The 14,994-nt window shown below is 42.6% G+C and overlaps 3 protein-coding genes across 3 annotated transcripts in view; all 3 read right to left on the bottom strand.

Moving 5' to 3' along the window:
* LOC144072096 (homeobox protein Hox-C10a-like) overlaps positions 1–14,994 on the bottom strand; it is a 49,793-nt gene that overhangs the window by 28,200 nt on the left and 6,599 nt on the right. The window contains exon 3 of the mRNA XM_077597548.1: positions 2,552–2,819. The gene's annotated coding sequence lies outside the window, so the exon portion shown is untranslated. The remainder of the gene's footprint in view (positions 1–2,551; positions 2,820–14,994) is intronic.
* On the bottom strand, positions 5,226–8,065 carry hoxc8a (homeobox C8a). Its single transcript, XM_077597551.1, has 2 exons — positions 7,183–8,065; positions 5,226–6,696 (listed from the first exon to the last, which is right to left on the bottom strand). Exons 1-2 carry the CDS (start codon positions 7,616–7,618, stop codon positions 6,386–6,388), a joined length of 747 nt encoding a protein of 248 aa, XP_077453677.1. The 5' UTR covers positions 7,619–8,065; the 3' UTR covers positions 5,226–6,385.
* Positions 11,057–13,394, bottom strand: hoxc9a (homeobox C9a). The gene is made up of 2 exons (XM_077594373.1): positions 12,475–13,394; positions 11,057–11,768 (listed from the first exon to the last, which is right to left on the bottom strand). The coding sequence occupies exons 1-2, from the start codon at positions 13,028–13,030 to the stop codon at positions 11,524–11,526; spliced, it is 801 nt and encodes a 266-aa protein (XP_077450499.1). The 5' UTR covers positions 13,031–13,394; the 3' UTR covers positions 11,057–11,523.

Below are 14,994 nucleotides of genomic sequence, written 5' to 3'. Positions count from 1 at the left end.
TGCAGTCTTGCGTATTTCTTTCATCGTTTTTCACATCTGACTAAATATAAATTAGGATGAAGACATTAAAACGGTGTTTTTAATATCTCTAAACAAGGCAGCTTGTAAAGTTTGGGCTGTAAATAAAGCAGAAGAGTGAAGGCAATGTGTGCACTGAGTGTGGAATGCAGAAGAGGTTGTGCCACTGTGCACAATTCCAAAGGTCATTCTTTCCTCGTGTTTTAGTGTTTTATTGCGGCCCATCACATGGCGGCTTGAGCTGCACCCGAGCTGCCTTTTGCTTCAATTTCACACAAAGACAACAACCACAAATAAAAATAAAAACACGAGACGAGAAGGGCACGGTAATATCACCTTGTATTTTTCTAAAAATATTGTCCTCCTCATTAGGATATCATCGATGCTTTAAATTAACGAACGGCCAGCTGGGCCCGATTTTAAAAGGGGTGATTTTTACCCTCTGATTTAACAAGCCTGACTATTTTGTTAGTTGTATGGCGACTATATAATTTGGACATGATCTGTCATGATTAAAACGCAGCCGAGCAGTTTAAAGCTCGTAAGCCCCGCTGTTTTCCCCTCGTCTTCCCCGTACTAATCAGGACTAATTCCCGTTCTAACAATGTAAAGGCATCTATAGGCACTTTACCGTCGCAGGTTGGCCCAATTATGTCCGGAAGTGTTCGACTTTTTTGCTCGTTATGTACTCAGGAAGCGAGTGCCCGTGTTGATACACACGTCATAAATTAGGACCATTAGTGGGCCAAAACTTTGAGACTGTCGGGAGTTCTAAATGTGGTGATGGGGACAGATGTTGGACTTCAATGAACCTTCACTTAAGAGCACGAAACATTGCCTCTTTCTACTCCAAACTGAGCCGCACTGTAAAATGGAACTACATTCAAATGGACTATTTGCTTCTGTGTGCAGGCACACAAGTGGACCATTAGAGCAAAAGAACGTCGCGAGGGGACAGCAAACTGCAACAGCTCGCAAGGATTAACGAGGCTTCAGAAGCAGGATTGGACAATAAATATTTTTTATATCTTTATTTTTGCAATGCGATTGTGGATTTTCGGCGAAAACTCGCACACACAAAAGAGTTTTTTTCCAACAATTACTGTCGTCTGTGCACACGGTAAAATAAAAGTGTTCACACACATGCAATGTGGGCTTGGTACAATTTTGTACGATACAAGAAAATTGTATTCATGATATTGGTTTGGTTTTATACGCAAAATGAGGCTGAATGTCACACACACACACACACACACACACACACACACACACACACACACACACACACACACACACACACACGCACGCACACACACACACGCATATAACACACGGTTGCAGCTGCTAGTCAAACGTGTGTGCTGGGATTTTTTTACTACCTCCGTCAAGGAAAAACATTGGAATGACGATAATGTTGTATACTGTAAACCCTAATAAATTCAGATGACACAAAAAATATTATATAACAGATTACACTTCAGTGGTGAACTGTATGTTTAGTGGTGAATGTCCTATATTTTTTAAGCGTACCACACAAAACAGCTATACAATTCTAATGTCATATTAATTAATATTTGAAATTTTGTAGCCTAGTCAACTATCAGGACACTCACTGTTAGGAGTTTATTCTTACCGCATTTGCAGTCCCTTCTACATAAACTATACACACATGTATACATTTTATTTGCTGGGATTTCAAATGTTATGTGTAGCTCCCCTCACACACATGCGCACTTTCTATTCACTTTACCGCCGATTTCAACTCTTATTAAATACAAATGACAATGAATAATATGACACAAAAGGTTTACAAGCGACAATCTTGTCCTTGCAGATGCCGGCATCTCCCATGTCAATATCAAAAAACAGGGCTTCTCCTGAAATCAGCATTTGGTAACCAGACAAACACAAGTAGGTCAGCTGACATCCGCAGTAAAGCAGCAAGCAGCCTTCAAAAACATCCGCCCCGCCCACACGCATCAACAGCCGGTCGCTAGGAGGCGCTGTGGGCAAGTGCAATTAATGTCCGTTTGCGCGTGCGTGCACGTGAGTTTGTGTCTGTGCATGGTGCACAACAACCTATCAACAAACACTTCCAGGTAAGCACATCAATAACAACAACAAAAACAACAACTATCGATTAGCTGCCATTGACAGTGATAGACGTCTAATTCAGTTTGCCTGGGAGGGTTGGAGAGACTGGCCATGTTTCGCTGCCATTGACGGCAACAGACGTCCAATTGATGACGATTACTGACATTTGCTTTCACCACCTCCCAGTCAAAATGGATTTGCGACTCATCCCTCTGTCTTAACAGTCATTTTAAAAAGTGGGTGCAATGGTGGCAATGTCCCTCATGTCACGCACATACACTTGGAAGCCACGGAAATTGCTGACATGTCACACACATCTGCCATCATCCGCGAGGCCACAAACAGCAGAGCGAGAGAGACAGAGAGGGAGGGGGAGAGAGAGAGGGAGAAACTGAGAGAGAGAGAGGGGAAGAGAGGAAGGGAGGGGGCGCAGTCCTACCTGTGTCTCCGCGGGGGCTCCTCCGGTGCTCCATGTTGGCCGCCTTGCACGGTGTCTTTCACGCACGTTCAGGCTGGGACGATGCCGCGTGACAAAGTCTTTTTTTGCAGCTCGTCTTGCTCGCCTCTTCCGGAGGGAGCGACGCCGCAAGACGCGGAGGCTGTCCCCACGCGCGTCGACACCCCCCACCCCTCCACCAGGAAGCGGAGGGCGAAGCGAACGGGAAGGAGCGTCCAAAAGGGCGGCACATGCTCAGCTTCTGCGGCTTCTAGAGGAGAAAAAAGGAAGCTTTTACACCGGTGCAGCCTGCTCTGCTGCCGATTGAAAGGAAGGAGCAGGGAATAGACAACAGCATAAAGTTCATGTTCATAGAGCGTGAGCCACGTGGCTCGCTGCGGCCAATCACAGCGAGCCGTGAGTCGTAAACTTTTATTACTCCGCTGTAAATTTCTCCCTTTAACAACCAGGAATGTTTGCACCCATCTTTGCCAGTCCCCTTTTTTCCACGATGCAGCAAATATAGAAAAGAAGAAAAAAGGAACACTGATGCTGACGTTTGTTGTCAAATCACATCAGGGAATCTTCAGTAGTTGATACACTTAATTGCATATTGCAAATAGAATACAGTATTAAGGAAAGTGTGGCGTTAGTATAAAGAAAGAACCACAATGCTGGGCAAACATTGAGTGAAATTAGAATAAATCCAAGGCCTTGAACACATGACTAAAGCTGCCCAATCAACAAGCTGCACTGCCTGGACTGCTCAAATAAACTCGTGTTGCTGTGTGAAATAAAATCACCATCAAAATGCTAGCATGCACTTCCTTCAGTAACACAGCCAAGCAAGGCATATTACACCCGACAAGCAAAACAACACTTCTCAAATATTCCCCAGTCTTTCCACGTAAAAATCAGCATATTATAACCCAAATTGAACAAAATACACACATTCAATTCAACCAGCAGCAAATACAACAAATATAATATTTTCAGAATGACGGTACCAACCTGACGACACGCATCCAAAAATAAAATAAAATAAAAAAACTAAAAAAAAAACGTCGTTCTGAATTAAACGAAAGATTTCAGAGGAGCGCCGACTCGGTGCTTCTAGGCCTTTCCTACATGCTTGTGCGCAGCCACTGAAGACGCAAAAAGCTGCAGCCAGCCAGCCAGCCTCGCCTTTGCACCGTGCAGCAATAAACTTTACAACAGGTACACTAAACTTTAGTGCTCATGTCAACCCTCTGGTGAAAACGCGGACGCAATTCATAGGCTGGTTTGGACACAAAGCACTGTTGTCGCACATCCGGAATGGTGTGTACAAACTCAAGACATCAAAAATAAGGACGCTATTTTAATGCTAATTGGGCAAAGAAAAAACCCCAATAAAAATAAAAATGATCGGGGCATAAGAAAGAAAAGAAAAGCCTATAGGTGGATATCAGCGGGTGAAACCTGAAATAATGTCACTAGCGGTAATGTGCAATCATTTTCCAACCCCCTAATAAAATAACATACAATAATAAAATGTTTCAAATATGTTCGTTTGGTCATATTTTTTTTCCTACATAGACCACATACACGATTTCCTTTAGATCCGGACGGCTGAGGAAACGGGAATATATTAGACGACATTTTAATGTACCTATTTTGTTTCTTTAGGATATATTAAGACTGAAATTGATATATTGCTGTTAAATTCGTTCTAAAGCCATGCTATCGTTTATATATCTTTATACAAGGATAATTTTATGTTAGAGCAGGATACTTTTATTCCTGGCATTAATGTAACATTTTTCAGGCACAGTATATGCATCAATTTTAACTGGTCTAGACCCATATAACAATGTACGTCGAGTAAATGTATACTTCATTAAGAAATGTTTTTCAAGTGTCACAACAAAGGAAATAATACTAGAAACACGTTTTATTTTTATTTTTTAGCATTTCGCTATATAAAAGCACTCAAATAACGTTAAGTAAATTGGTCCTATTTAATAAAATAGCATAATTGTAATGCTAAATATAGCTCCATAATTTTGCTCACGCTCTAAAACGTCTCAAACGTCTTTGCTGTTGTTACCATGAAATCAGAAGGCTTTAGTTTGACACGTTTTGCAAATTGTGGTGCCCCATGGCAAACCTTTCTCTTGCTATATTCTAAAATCTTCTCTCATAGTTGTTAATTAGACATTGGTGTTTATTCATCACAAATATTATTAATCCCAAGATTCATTAAAAAATGCTCCCCTAAGTGAGGAAGTTTTTTTAATTTTTTTTATCTTCCTATTATTAAAGGGATTCATCAAGCAGGGAAAGGCTTTGGACAGTTTACATGCTGGGAAAACGAAACAAAAGGCAAATTTAAAAATAAATAAACGCAGGTGATTTCTTATGACGTGGATTTGTTTATTTTCAACCGGCTAAAACAGATTTTTGTGTTCACGTTTATATATTGCAAACACGCTTCCATCCGTATGTGTTTGTGTGATATCACGCCATCTAAAGGGATACCATTTAAAAACTGTATAAAGTGGGGAGCCTTAGGCGTTATTCATGCATATATTTTGGTGTGTGAGTGTGGGGGTTGTGTGACAAAGAGAGTGGGGAAAAATAGAGAATGGAGGCATCAATTGCAGGCTGTAATAAAAAAGAAAACACATCGAAAAGATTGTGAGCCATCATCTTTATTTGTGATTTTACATCAATGGCAGAACACAATGTCGTCTTTCACAGGAGAAACACCAGGAACGAGCATAACTGTTAACATCAATATATAACAAGACGTACATAAGGGTTATATTCAGTGCAAAAAAAAAAGAAAGAAAACTACTCTATTTCACTAGCACGTTCAAATCCAAAAGGAAACTCGTTGTAATTGCTGCAAGTTTGCGCAGTCAATGTGCGTTGTATAGGCAGTTTTAGTTGTTGGGGAACTAGTTTGTCATTCGTCCAGAGCCGTGCCACCTTCCCACGCGGAAGGAAGGGGGTCTTTAGGCTCCTATTTTTTAGGTAGTGCCTGCATTGTAACAATCTCTTTGTTGCTTTGCTTGGCTTCGAGCTAAATTGTCTTCCCAAGACACAAAAAAATGTATTCAACAAGTACTGGGTAAATGCTACATCATATTCATAACTTAATCATACAAGATTCGTGTGTGTATGTGTGTGTGTCTTCTGAAATCTCTTTCTTCAGAAATCTCTATTGCAATTGTGCCCAGGTTAAGGTAGCATCAAGGATTTCAAACGATTGCAATTCCCTGGTCATCCTCCCTGCAACTAAATCGTGTGAGGAGGAGCTCGTGGCTGTTTTGAGGCCACTGCGTGGAAAGAAAACGACTAAAACACTAACAATAATAATAACAATAGCCATAAAAGTGGGTGCTTTGTACAAACTGCTGCGGTGATGACTGAGCACGGCACTAAAAACCCTCCATTGAGTTTATTAGGCGACTTATTTTCTTTGTGTGTCTATTTACAGTTTGCAGAGCGTTTAAACTTGATACAGTTGACCCCACCCTCCTAAAAAAATAGCTAGGCCATTTTTGATCTAACATGCGTTGTATTTCCTTTTTATTTCGTTTTTGAAAGGGCAGCAGTTATTTCAAACAGAATATCGAATTGGGAGATGTTTTGTTTGTTTTTTTAATTGTGAAAAATGCAGAAATGTGCCTCATGATGACAGGAATATTGTAGTGATTCCACTTGATAAAATGAAAGAAAGGGTGGTCGTGAAAATGACGCTCTCGCAACTCCGGTTCTGTTTATGAGACTTTTCCCTCTCTTTTTTTCCTACTCTTTTTCAGCCATATAACCATAAAAAGGACCATAAAATCACTCCTTGCTCTCCTCTCGCTCTTCCGCGTCCTTTTCTTCCCCCTCTTCCACTTCACCGTCCTCGTTGCCTTCTTCTTCAGCCTCAGCTTCTCCCCTCTGACCCGGAAACTTGTCCTTGTTATTCTCCTTTTTCCACTTCATTCGCCGGTTCTGGAACCAGATCTTCACCTGTCGCTCAGTCAGGCTGAGAGCGTGAGATACCTCGATCCTCCTCTTACGGGTCAGGTAAGGGTTGAAGAGGAACTCCTTCTCCAGTTCCAGAGTTTGGTAGCGGCTGTAGGTTTGCCTGCCATTGCGTCGTCCTGGTGCTTGGAGAGGAAAATATATCAATCAATCCATCAATAAATGAAGCTTTGTGTTGACAAGACATTATTAAACTGGCAGGCATATAGATTTAATGACATCCGTTGCCAGAATTGAACGTACAGTGTTTATAGATGGCCCACACATATTTTTTTAAAATCCTTAATACGTTTGATAGTGAATATATAACGAATGTGCATCCGTTTGAACATTTGACTCTACGCTCCATTGTGAAATATCGCATGAGGACAAATAATTGGCTGTCATGCTCTCATCAGTAAATGTGAGCTGCATGGACATGTGCTGCAGTGCAGTGCCGCCTCTACATGTTCTCGGTATGATTTGCTCGCAAACACAGATACATACACACGCAGGTCCCAAGTATTGAGCTATAGCTACACACACGCACACACGCACACACACACACACACACACATACGCACAATGTTGGTTGAATCATTATCGTCAATGGTAATAACGTAGCGGCTCACCGTGGGGTCTCATCCATGGGAACATAAGGCTGGGAGAGGTGCTTTGATTTAAGTGGCCTTGTCCTTCTCCAGGGTTCGAACCTGCCGACGATTTACAGTCCGGGTACTGCGCCAGGCTCGCGTCTTGCTGGTTGCCGTAAAGCGTTTGCCGGGGCAGGGCTTCGTATCCGTAAAATTTACCAGCGTCGCCGTGGCACGCCAGGGCACACGGGTTCTGCTGGTAGCCCGGGTTGGAGATGCCGGTGGTGCCGTGGTGGAAAAAGTCCTGCACATGGTGAGACGGGTGCTGGAAGCCCGGCGCGGCCGCTCCGGGTCCGTAAACCAGCGTATGGCTGCGGGCGACGCTCTGTGGGAACCTGCAGTCGTAGTAAGTTGGCTCCAGGGACTCACCGCCTTTGTACTTGGAGAAAAGAGGGTTGACAAAATAGGAGCTCATGTTTGTTTTTGCATCCAGCGGTGCGCCTCTCTCCCTCACTCTCGCTCTCACTCTCTCCCTCTCTCTCTCTCGTTCTCGGGGCTGTGGAAGACCTCCGTTACGGTGGGTGACGGCAGCCTTTTGTTTGGGGTCCCAGCTCGCTCGCGGCGCACGCACGACAGACAAAACCGGAACTGGAGGAACGCTGCTCCTTCGGACAATCCACGGCAGCTCACTGTCGCTGAGCCTTTCCTCGTATTTGATGTGTCCTTGCCTGTCGCCTCGCTTCCCTGCGTGGGCTGCTGCCTCTTCTGCTTCTTCTGCTGCTGCTGCTGTCGTTGCCCCCACCGCCGCCTCTTGTTGTTTTTTCTCCCGGCTTTTTGCAGGCTCAAGTCCAGCTCATGGCATGTGTGCGTCCGTCTTATCTAAACTTAAAGCTTGGCGTGCTCCACCGGCACAGTCACAGACGCTGCGTGCTCTCGGCTGTTTTTTTTCCTCCTTTTTTTAGCTTCCCACCCCCACCGTAGGCGCCCCCTCCTCCCCGTCCTCCCCCTCCCTTCCCCATCCCCTTCATCTTTTCCATAGCGGTCAGACATGCGTGCGGGCCCTATACGTATATACTGTATATGCACACCTTGCGAGGAGCTGACTGGAATACTCTTTTCTGATCACGGTCACATTTGAAAATAAGAGGTGGTTGTTGCTCGGTTGCCCTGGAGTGAGCTCGCTGAAGGAGAAAACGCCATTTTAGTAGTACTTGACCTCCAGTGGGTTGCCGGAGTGAACAATGATGACAATAATAACAATAAGCCATGGTCACCGATCCAGTCAGAATGGAAAAAAAATCCAACAAAATGACATAACGGCGCTCGAGAGCACTAATAAACAGTTGCAAAGCCTCACAAGACAAAGACTATCACCCACATAAGCCTCAACTGTGGGAACACAACAAACAACAAAGTCCCTCTATATATAGGAACACGCACACATAACAGCCACTCAGCACCAGAAAATGAAGTTGTAGAGGAATATGGGAGAACGCAAGCCACAGCCCTTGTGGAATCGAGTACGCGAGGGAGGTGCATGCACACTTGCACCCAGCGCTGTAAAACATTGACACACGCAAATATAAACACGACCTATGAATAGTAGGTGCCACTCAATGACCCCGTAAAAGCCACCGAGGATAAATCTCCCGGTGTGGAAGAGTTCATAAAATTTTACACTGGATGCTTAGCTGCAATCAGCACTCGCGCGAGTCCCACTTCCACGCTCACATAGGCGAGCCCGGTGCCTTCACTCTCCGCAGTCCAAATATGCCAGCGAGCTTTTTGTGAGGCCACTAACGTTTTATACACATCCTCGTAAAATATGAAAGGCGCGCAGGGCGAATTTATAGACCTTTCACACTCTATAAATATGCAGATTGCCAATCACTCCTGCTAATACACACTCACACACACATAACACACACTGATGTTAACAAAAAAGAAGTCATTATCGTCCTCATTATAAATAATTCTTGTATCAAATATGGGAATTCCAATGAAGGCTATTATTGTACTGCGTAGATGTTCGCATTATATATATATATATATATATATATATATATATATATATATATATACACATACATACATATATATACATATACATATATATACATATATATATACATATACATATATATACATATACATATATATATATATATATATACGCTTCAGATTGAACATTTTTGTAGTATTTTATTGTAATATTTCAGAGCGTTTTAAAGTTACGAAAAAAACAAGATTGTACTAAGAACTGAAAAGATAATGGTATATTAAATTGGAAAGACTTGAAACACACTGACACACTGAAAATCAGCCAGAATCAGACTACAAGCAGTATTTGAGCAGTGCTCAAATGATGACGAAAAAAGTCATATATATACAAAGTATTTACATAGGAAAATATAAATAGTACTGTAAAGTGTGCGCTGTATTGAGGTGTGTAATACACACAAACACTCCATATAGATATAGTATATATGCATATATATTAAATATGCATATATGCTTACTGTATAAACAGTATATTTATACTATTCATACACATTGATTTTTAACCAGTTAAATCATGGAATTTGCAATCCTGCTGTATTTGTGTAAAAAATAAAAGAAATCTCTCAAGAAAAAATATGTTCACTGGGTTTATAGATGTTTCCACACCCATTAAACTGCTGTTTGTAAAGCAATCATTTGAAAGCTCAGCTTTTGGCCGGCTCCATGAAATCTGCTCGCCGACCAAGGGTGTCATTTTGTCTTGCCTTCTTTTTTACAAGACAGGCCACAAAAAGCTCTTGGTGGACGCTACACAGTGTGAACGCCAACAACAGCTCGAACGTTCAAAACGCGGAGCAACAGCGTCATCTAGCGTCCACATGGCCGCTGCTACCTGACAAACTGGCTCGATTCCACCAATCAGATAACAAACAATAGGACCGGTCGACAAAATGTCCTGATTTGTTCATCACGTCACTGGGTCGCCATTTTGCGTGAATATCATCTGCCAAATATTACCAATATTTGAATAGGAGCCTTTAGTGGCACATTTTCTCCTTTGTTATGCTTGTTGGTGCATAGCAACGATGTACTCTTTTCACATCTAATGTACACCTAATTGAGCACTTATATCATGAAGTGCAGCTGAAAGAGTGGGTGGATTGCAGCTGGTCCGTAAGAAGGGCGTGAGGGGGGTCGAAATTTCACTGATAGTGCGCATGACTCTTTTGAACAGCTCTTTTGCAGCTCCGTCTAATAGAACCATAAAGTCATTTAGGCCAGACGTCTAGCCGTTCGCTGCAGTTTGCTTTGTTGCCATGCATTTGAGACAAACAAGCGAGCTCCAGCGCCGGGTTGTAAAAAGTAGCCCCTTTTTTGCGGGTGTCCGAGCGGAAATGAACAGGATTTGGGCTTTGGAAAGCTCAGCATCCTGTCTTTATTGTTCGTAGTCACAAAAAGGCAATTTAGATTCTAGAAGGCGAGAAGAAACAGAAACTCTTGTAATATTCTCTATGCCTTCATATCACACTATTTCTTAAAGATAAAATGTAAATATGCCCTGCCCCCTGAAACGCAAAATGGAATGTGCAGGGCAAAAAAATTGCGGCGAGACAACTGTTAAGTAATACAATTACAGCAACTACACCCCTAGTCAACCACATTTGATGTGAGTGGAAGCACTTGGTGCATAAAAGTAACAAAAAAGTACAAATCAAAAGTGTCATTAAAATGTCTCAATCAGCAGTTGTAAATAGCATAAACGTGCCACATACACACACAAAAAGTCATACTAATATATATATATATATATATATATATATATATATATATATATATATATATATATATGTATATATATATATACACACACACAAATAAAATGACATTATTAATTAACACACAAAGTCATTAGTTTGGGTGATTATGTTTTTATATCTGCAGATCTCTATCTACATTTTACATTTAAATCGGCATAGCATATTACAGTTCAAAAGAGATACACAATAACTATCACAAAAATTACAAACAAGACAGACAACCGCAGATGATTTGTACAAAATACTTCACCCACAACTTAAATTATGGATGTGTCAAACACATACTTTCAAGTATTCTCTCAATTCAGAGTGCTATTACACACCCAAATTGTATTTTTAGAATTTCCCTTACAAAAAGTTTTGAAGTGTAAATGTTGAATTGTCTTTTTTTATCATTACAAGGACACAAACATTTGCGTAGAAAAATAACAAGCATCAAACAGTTTTGAAAATTGGGTTAAAAATGAGCAAATGATAAATATAAAGAGGAGGGGTACTGGCTGCATGGGTTCTGTCCATGTAGTGGTTCTGCTCAGACAGTTACATGGGTCTTCACGTGAGACTATTGTTCCTTGCGGTCACTCTTCTCTTTGTTCATTTTCTTCATCTTCATCCGCCGATTCTGGAACCAGATTTTAACCTGCCTTTCGGTCAGGTTGAGGACCCGTGCCACCTCATAGCGGCGGTCCCTGGTGAGGTACATATTGAACAAGAACTCCTTCTCCAGTTCCAGAGTCTGGTACTTGGTGTAAGGGCAGCGCTTCTTTCTGGTGGAGCGGGCGTGGATCCAATTGGCCACCGGATTATCTGCAATTGAAACAGAGGCTATTTACAAGTAGAAAAAGAAGGAGCGAATCTGCATGCAAGGCCATAATGTCCTTTAAATATATAAGTCTATTCCAAAGGGCTCACCAAAGCATGTACTGATTTGCTTAAGTCCCCTTAACTTGCGAGTAACACCATCGTAAAATACTCAATGCACTTATTCGCTTTATTGGCCCATAAAGTATAGCTAGAGTTCACTGAAGTGGGAACTCACCCAGTGACGTTCCTCGCGTTTTGTGAATGTATATTCCAAGCATGAGTTTGCGATATTTGTTGCAGCTCCTGGAATATTATCCAGTGCAAACAAGCTTGACTTTTGAGTTCATGTTGGGCCTAAAATGGCTGAAGTGTCACTCACTGCCAAACAAACCATAGTGTGTTCACCCACAAGTCAAAATGCTAGGAAATAATAACAAATGTAAAATTAACTAGTTATAAAAAAGGGGATGACTTTATATGATTTCCCCGTGGCAAAATGTAACAAGCTTGTGCGGTTCTGTGCATGTTTACAGCCCTGTGAGGTTTTTATAGCCCCAGTATTATTAGCCCTGCAGTAGCGTTTGTCTTTTATAGTTCCTAAAGCCTGCACTAGAAAGGGGGCGAGTGTATAATTCCCCTTAACGAACGAATTCGTTGCAAGCAACAACAAAAAAATGCCCAACCTGACGTAAAAGAAGCTTGCACTTACTGGGGTCGAGCTCAGGCTTCTCCTCTTTATGTTTGCCGGGAGCCAGCAGCTCCGGTTCGGGCGACGGCAGCGTTTTGTCCCGCACATCCGACGACGACGAGCAGTAGAGATAATCCGTGTAGGTCCGGCCGGCGCCCCCGATGCAGTCGCCGGCCCTGTGCTCCGGGAAGGCGTCGGGCTTCAAGCCGAAGTGCCTGCCGTTTCCCGGGTAGCCGTGGAAAGGCACCGCGCCCGATATGGGCTCCAGCCACGAGCGCACGTAACGCGAGTCCGCGCCCAAGTGAGTCTGATGGCTGTACGGATGGTAGACCACCGAGGACTGAGACGGGGCCCAGGACGTGGGGAAGACCGGCGGCTTGGCGGCGAAGCTGCACGACGGGTAGTCCCCGCAGTCTGGCACCAGAGACGCGGGACGCGGACCGGAAGGGTGGGAGGCGGGTGCCGAGAAGCGAGTCGCCGCCGCTGCCGCCGCCGCCGCCGCTGCGAGGACGTCGTCGGTGTCATGGCTGATCAGGGAGTCCACATAATAATTACTTATGGGCCCCGTAGTCGACATGTCGAAGCTTCCCCGACTCGTTTACATGCATCCGATTATTATATGGGCTGTATGTGTACTTTTTTATCTGGCCATAGAACAATCAAGGCAGGTAATTATTTCTCCGAGCTCGGCTGCCTCCGATTGGTTGCCCCCGCCTCACGTGACTGTATTTACTCCCATCAAAATTGTACGGCGGATCAATGCGCCACTTACCGCCGGATAACTACGCGCCCCCTTAAATTGGATTTAACAACTTTTTATGCATATCGCGCTCATCCTGAAAGAGAGTGCGACAAACGAGGGGTCTCTTTGCTTTTACTAGGGACTCCAATCGGACGAGGGAGTGCTTATGGAGGACCTATATGTGCAGTCGCAGTGCAGATTCATGCGCACACTGCGTACGAAAGCGAGACCGGCACTATTTGACGTCGTCATCAATCTTTGTCTGGGCGGAAACTCCTCTGGCTTGACACTGCTGCAGTAGATAATATTGCAACTTGAACGTGTTTCTTTGCACAAACACCACTCTTTAGGAGCTATTAGTGCATGTTGCGTATTCCTTTACAAGGAGAGCGGTGTTGACAGTTATGGCGACACGAGAGGAATTTTTGCAGCACAAGTTTGCGTAGATCGCTTTCAAGAGGACGCAAGGACATTGCCTAAAATGGGGGTCCGGGGAGATAGCTGGGGAGAAGAGGGTCTCAACATTGTTGACAGGGAGCCCACTAGTGCGGCTATATTCCACATAGTGGCCGTTCGTATTTAAATGCCTGTCGATAAATTTTAACGACGGCCATTTGATTGTTCATAAACGTGTCGTTAATAAGCCAGTATTCTAGTCCCCCTCCTGACATAAAAACCGACGCAACTATATACTTGAGCACATGTGAAATACACGCACTCACGCTCACGCAGAGGCCGAAAACATTGCGGTTACAAAATGAAGTACATAGGCTTGGTTAGATTTTAAAAACACTTGCACAAGGGGAATACTATCGCTCTTTGTAATAAATGTGACTGCTTGGATTGGATACTGCTATATATATTGTCACTTAGCAGGACCTGGAAAAAAATAAACAGTGCAAGGCTGGTAAGAGAACACGCTGCAATGCGGGCTACAATTAGACTAACGGCGTCATTAAATTTAATTTAACTTTTAATCTTAAGATTTAAGATGGGGTTTTCTTGGGGTGGGGGCGCTTTGCTCGTGCTGCTGCACGGTCCCCGTGATGGACGTCAAAGTGCATTTTGTTTTACATTTTCATGCAAGTAAATTATTATTTATTATATATGTATTATTTTCGCCTACAAATCGAATACTTTCTGTCCATTCATCAAGTTTTATTTCAACGTAGTCAATGTCTGGTTTTCATTTTTTTGCAGGGCCACATTCAGAATTATTGCAATTGAAAAATGACGACAATATAGACAACTATTGAAATATTGATGGTATTAAAAGTAAAAGTTAAATATTTTATGTGACAGCAATAACGAGGTGGAAGGAAAAATAACGTCATTTTCCTTTGTCTGTACGTATATTTCTATTCATATGTTATGGAGTTCAGATTCAAGCATGCAACGTTAAAGGCCAGACAGCAAGTCAAATGTTTCACCAGATGGACTCACTAGAAATTCTTTCCACTTCTATAAGATTTTTTTTCCTGCAGGTTGAAGGTCTACGTCTGCTTATTCTGGAGCTGCCATTAAAACCCAGTGTTCACCAGTCATGTGATATATCTTTGGACATATTACTTTCTTCCCGCTCACTTGAATTTTAATACCCCACCGATATTTAGTTTTTGATATGCCTTTTGCAATTAAATCAAATATTTTGAATCTTTAACTGGTAATTTATTGCTTTAATTCCACATGGGTGTCAAATATTCAACAGGATATTTCATATTCATATTTCTTACTGATGCAGCAGTATTTGCATTTCACATTGTCGACTCACACAAGTCACATACTCCACATAGGATAGC

The sequence above is a fragment of the Stigmatopora argus genome, chromosome 1 (assembly GCF_051989625.1).
Source record: "Stigmatopora argus isolate UIUO_Sarg chromosome 1, RoL_Sarg_1.0, whole genome shotgun sequence".
Classification (NCBI taxonomy): Eukaryota; Metazoa; Chordata; class Actinopteri; order Syngnathiformes; family Syngnathidae; genus Stigmatopora; species Stigmatopora argus.
This window is presented reverse-complemented; position numbering and strand designations above follow the sequence as displayed.

Bases quoted from the DNA above. Each gene is read 5' to 3' on its own strand.
- hoxc8a (XM_077597551.1), bottom strand. From the start codon at position 7,618: ATGAGCTCCTATTTTGTCAACCCTCTTTTCTCCAAGTACAAAGGCGGT. The intron at 6,697-7,182 runs GTGAGCCGCTAC...TTCCTCTCCAAG, and splicing joins CCCATGGATGAGACCCCACG to CACCAGGACGACGCAATGGC.
- hoxc9a (XM_077594373.1), bottom strand. From the start codon at position 13,030: ATGTCGACTACGGGGCCCATAAGTAATTATTATGTGGACTCCCTGATC. The intron at 11,769-12,474 runs GTAAGTGCAAGC...TTTCAATTGCAG, and splicing joins GAAGCCTGAGCTCGACCCCA to ATAATCCGGTGGCCAATTGG.